The sequence below is a fragment of the Enhydra lutris genome, unplaced genomic scaffold (assembly GCF_002288905.1).
Source record: "Enhydra lutris kenyoni isolate GAN:26980312 unplaced genomic scaffold, ASM228890v2 scaffoldscaffold63, whole genome shotgun sequence".
Classification (NCBI taxonomy): domain Eukaryota; kingdom Metazoa; phylum Chordata; class Mammalia; order Carnivora; family Mustelidae; genus Enhydra; species Enhydra lutris.
This window is the reverse complement of record NW_019154147.1, coordinates 6,602,348-6,607,931: the sequence shown is the minus strand read 5'-3', so window position 1 is coordinate 6,607,931 and position 5,584 is coordinate 6,602,348. Positions and strand designations below refer to the sequence as shown.

The window sequence follows — 5,584 nt, the reverse complement described above, 5'->3', positions numbered from 1 at the left end:
GATCTCTGTCTAGTGTATACAACTGAGCACATATTGAAAATTAAAAAAAAAAAAAAAGGAATCCCAAATCCTATGACGGTTGATGCCCTTTGTTTTCCAGTGTAGCTCAGATCTTGTTCAGAAAGGATGCCGGTTTTCCTTGTCTAACCTCTTGTGTGTCAAAAAGTAGCTTGGTTTTATCTTGATGGGGTGAGCTTGTGGCCAAATCCGAATGGCGATTCTGGAGTAAGGGAGGAGTTCCTATCTCACCACATTCAACATATCAGGTTGTGGCGCTCACATGCTGAGGACTGAAGACTTTTAGAGTATTTTTGGACACAGCACTTAATAAGGCACTTGAGAACCAAAAAACTCAGTTCAATGAAATTCAACACAATGCACAGGCATGAGATAATAACCAAGAAGAGTATGAAGATGGTTTTCTCGGTGGGTTTGGAGATGAAGCAGTCCACAGTGTTGGGACAAGGCTTCAAGTCACACTTCATAAGGTAGGGAACACTAAAGCCATCATACAGTTTGTAAAATAAAACCAGGAAGCCAATCTCAAAACCAGTTTTAACGATGAGGCTGATAAAGTAAGTGTACCACAGGCCCCCATCCATCATACCTGGGCTGACATACAGTCTCTTTCTGTGCCTCTTCTCTCTACCCTCATGATAGGCTACATGTAGAACCACCAGAAGTGAAGGCGTGGAGACCATGATCAGTTGTAAGGCCCAAAGTCTGACCTGGGAGATGGGGAAGAAGTGATCAAAACACACATTTTCACAACCAGGCTGATTCACATTGCACTCAAACTCTTTCTGCTCATCTTTCCACACATGCTCTGCCGCGACCACGTAGACCAGCAAACGGAAGATGAACACAACAGCCAGCCAAATCCGTCCAATGCCAGTTGAATATTTGTTTACTCCAGTTAAGAGGTCTCTGAGGAACGTCCAACTCATGACTTGGGTTCAAAAGAAGGTAAGATTCTGCAAAAGAAAACAATTTCATCATGATTCATTTATTTTTATTTCATTGATCATTTTCACTGTCTTACTTGATTATGGGATTGTGGAAAAGAAACTCAAATTTCAACTCTGGATGTTGAGGACTCACTTTCAAACATGGAGATAACACAATTAGTCTGTATATACAATTGATCTCATGCCCAGTTTAATTTGCAATATGGTTGGTGAACCCACACACACTATACCCATTTTCAAACAAATTCTTCAGTTTATTGCTTCTCTATAAGGATGGATGTGTTCTGTTACTAATCTAGAAAAAATTAGATATGAATCCCAAGGTAACCTTGGTACTTTGAGATAGCCCTCACATACCCACTTCTTGAAGTTGTAATCTCTACTCACTTTTTCTACTTTGTCAGTGCCCCTCCCCAATCCCTAAAGGTTAGTCACTGCACTTACCTTCCTTTGTGTCCCATATCCTATATCAACAGCTGAGCTTGCCTATAGTCTGATAGTGAAAAATGATTCTCTCCAATAAGAATTTCTTCAAACTTATGTTTCCTCACCCTTCCAGACCCACTTACATCCCTGCCCAACTTAACTTGCTCCACCCAGTCCAGAGGGAGGGGTCCATCTCATCTTGCCTCAAAATGGTCATTCCAGCTCTATAGCCCATTCCCATGGATTCAACTATTGCTTTCAGACTCCTGACTCTCAAATCTTTGGCTCCTCCCCAGATTTCCAGACCTCACTGCCTCTTGGTTATCATTTAAATATGTCCCAGGCATCTCAAACTTGATATATCTACAGCTGAATTTATTATCTGTCCTGCCCTTTGATTTTCTTGCTCAATGGTATCACCAATACCCAAGCGCCCAAGTTGGATATCCCACATACATCCTGGACTCCTCTCTCATGCCCCTTTTTAATTGCTCTCCAAATTCTGATTCCTCCTAAATATCTCTCAGATTTCCCTCCAGGTCACTGCTGAAATCTCTCTCACTTATACATCCTTCCCACACCTTTCCATTTCCAGTCTCATCATCTCTTCCGGTCTCCTCATACTATGTCCTTGATGATGCTTAATTATCTTGCACCTCTCTCCATCTCTTTTGCTCTTTTCCATATAAAAGCTGATAGGACAAAAAATCCAGTCAAGAAGAAACATGAATAGACATTTCTCCAAAGTAGACATACAGATGGCCAACAGACACATGAAAAAATGGTCAACATCACTTGGCATCAAATCAAAACCACAGTGAGATACCACCTCACACAGGTCAGCATGGCTAAAATTAATAAGTCAGGAAACAACAGATTTTAACAAGGATGCGGAGAAAGGGGAGGCCTCTTACACTGTAGGTGGGAATGCAAACTAGTGCAGCCCCTCTGGAAAACAATATGGAGGTTCCTCAAAAAGTTAAAAATAGAACTACCCTATGACCCAGCAATTGCACTACTAGGTATTTACCCAATGGATACAAAAATAGTGATTTGAAGGGGTACATGCACCCCAATGTTTATAGAAGCAATGTCCACAATAGCTAAACTATGGAAAGAACCCAGATGTTCATAGACGGATGAATGGATAAAGAATATGTGAGATATATATGTATATGTATATATGTGTGTGTATATAAAATGTGTGTGTGTGTATGTGTGTGTGTACACACACACAATGGAATATTACTCAGACATCAGAAAGAATGAAATCAAGCCATTTGAAACAATGTGGATGGAACTAGTGGGTATTATGCTAAGTGAAATAAGTTAGTCAGAGAAAGACAAATACCATATGATTTCATTCATGGGGAATTTAAGAAACAAAATAGAGGAACATAGGGGAAGGGAAGGAAAAATAAAACAAGATAAAAACAGAGAGGGAGGAAAACCATAAGAAGCTCTTAACTATAGGAAACAAACTGAGGGTTGCTGGAGGAGAGATGTTTGGAGGTTGGGGTAACTGGGTGATGGACATTAAGGAGGGCACTTGATGTAATGAGCACTGGATGTTATAGGCAACTGATGAATCACTAAATCCTATGCCTGAAACTAATAATATATTGTATGTTAATTAATTGAATTTCTATTCTAAAAAGTTTTAAGAAGTTGATAGGATGCTAGGGAGCCTTCTTTTTCATATCAGTGATGTCTTTCTGGCTAATTTCTTGTCTTATAATTGAATGCTGTGGTGTGGCCCTGATTTTTTTTTGTTGGGCCCATTATATGCTCAGCATTCTCTGTTCAGTGCTTTTAAGTTGGTTTCTCACAACTACTCTGGAAAGTGGGAGTTCTGTTTGCTTTTGGTTTGGTTTGTTTGCTTATGGTGGTGGATGTTTTGTTTTTTCAGATGAGAAAGCAGATTCTAAAAAATGAAGCCACTTTCCCATGTTTTCAAAGTAAGATGCAGAGCAGGGTTCAAATCCAATTTCCATCACTCTAAAACAGAGCTTCTCAACAGCAGCACCATTAAACTTGGGGCCGGATAATTCTTTGTTGGAGCAGCTGTCTTGTGCATTGTAGGTTGTTCGCAGTCCCCCTGGCCTCTACCAGTTAAATGCCAGTAGAACCACCTCCTGCCCCCAGTTCAGACAATCAAAAATGTAGTCCAGACATTTCCAAATGTGCCCTGTGGAGATGAGGCAAAATCTCTCTGAGTAAAAATCACTTCTCTTAACTCTCTCATCAGAAGATGTGGGCCAGAACTCCAGGTCTGCCACTCATATACTTTGTGATTTCTCAGGTGAAATCCTTGCCATTTCAGATCTTGTTTTCTATTACAAAAATTAATTAGTTTTTGCTTTCGCTATAGCTCCGCTGAAAGAGTATCATGGAAATGATGGTGTGAGGGGAATGAGGATGTTAAGAAAATTGGGATACTGTTATAGCAGCACACCTGTTGGAGCATGTCACATTACCTCTTATAGAGAGAACAATATGTAGTAAGCCCACACACTAGAGCCCTGAGGAAATGTATGAAGGTTAAGAGACGTTTTCAGAGAAAACAAAGACACATGTACACAGTGCTCTATTCAGCAGGGAATAAATACTTCAATGTCCTTGGGTTTTCAGAATACAAACAAAATTGTATTAAATAAAAAGGATTCTCAAATCCACCTGAAAGGTTAATGTCTCCATGAATTATAAAACAAAGTCCCAAAGATCAAAAAGGGAAAACAAAGGGTATTATGTTTTTCTGTAAAATGTGTCATTGAGAATTTGTCCATATTATTCAAAAGGGTATTTATGTAATGTTAAAAAGCGTTTGAAAGCCACCCTGCTGGGCATTTTAGAGAAGGGAGGAAGGCAAGAATAGATTCAGACTTTTTTGCTAAAAGGAGAGCAATAAAAAAGCAACTGGTGTCTGAGTAGAATTGGAAGACTGATACCATCAAATGTGACAGGATTATGAATTTCATTTGACTGATAAATGTCTATCCTATTTTGAAGTTCTCTGCTAATGGAAAGACGATGGCTTTTCTCAGGAGAGAGAGGTGTTCTAATGTTAGTTCAATTTTAACAAAGGTGGTTTAGCACAGTGGATAAGAGCCTGGGCACAGTGTTGGACTCCTCAGGTTCAAGTCCAAGTTTAGCTCTGATGATAATAGTACCAGCCATGTTGGGCTCAAAACAGAGTCTGACACATGGTAAGTGATCCATAAGCATTATTATTATCATCATCATTATTATTTTGCCATTAAAAGCCTTTCTTTGATGTCAAATTGGAAGTCTTTCCAATTGTAAGTATATATGTATTTTTCCCTAGCTTTTTTCCTATGAAGGTGGGTAAGTTAGGAATCTTCATATAATGGCCCTTTAAGTATTTGAAAGCAGTAATTATTAGTTTGAAATCATTAGCTCATCATTCTTATCTCTCTCTTTAAAAAAAAAAAAGATTTTATTTATTTATTTGACCACAAGATAAAAAGAGAGCACAAGTAGGCAAAGAGGCAGGCAGAGGGAAAGGGAGAAGCAGCCTCTCCACTAAGCAGGGAGTTCAACATGGTGCTTGATCCCAGGACCCTGGGATTATGACCTGAGCCGAAGGCAACCATATAACAGACTTAGCCACTCAGGCACCCCAACGTCATTAAATAATAATTCAGATTATCTCTTTATCTTTAATAAAACTCTTTAATTTATCTCTTTTCTTAAACCACTAAGGATAACTACCAATTTTTGAAGAGTTTCTACTTGCCAATTCTAACGTACTAGTTCTCCTGTGACTTTCTCTTTTCTATTAAGAACTAGCAGTTAACTGCACAAGAATTTAGTTTGGAAAATTCAATTAATCAAATATTTTCAGAAAGTAAAATATTCAGTATTAGTAATACCAGGAATAATATTGGGAAATTGCAAATATTCCCCAAACATCTTATCTGAATTAAAAGTGGAGATGAGAAGAAAGTGCTGGGTCAATCAGATTTCCATATGAACAAAAATGAAGTTGGATCCCTACTTTATACCATTTAAAAATTTATCTTAAAAGGGATCAAAGACCTAAATATGAGAGTCAAAACCATAAAATTCTTAGAAGAACACAAAGGGGTAAATCTTTATGATCTTGAGTTTGGTAATAGATTCTTGGATATGACACTGAAAGCATGAGCAACAAAAAAGAAAAAAATAAA

The 5,584-nt window shown here is 38.4% G+C and overlaps 1 protein-coding gene across 1 annotated transcript; it reads right to left on the bottom strand.

Annotated features, from left to right (window-relative positions):
- Positions 1–254: 254 nt before the first annotated feature.
- On the bottom strand, positions 255–947 carry LOC111158838 (gap junction protein beta 7). The gene has a single exon (XM_022521121.1). It carries the CDS (start codon positions 945–947, stop codon positions 255–257), a length of 693 nt encoding a protein of 230 aa, XP_022376829.1.
- Positions 948–5,584: the final 4,637 nt, after the last annotated feature.

Bases quoted from the DNA above. Each gene is read 5' to 3' on its own strand.
- LOC111158838 (XM_022521121.1), bottom strand. From the start codon at position 947: ATGAGTTGGACGTTCCTCAGAGACCTCTTAACTGGAGTAAACAAATAT.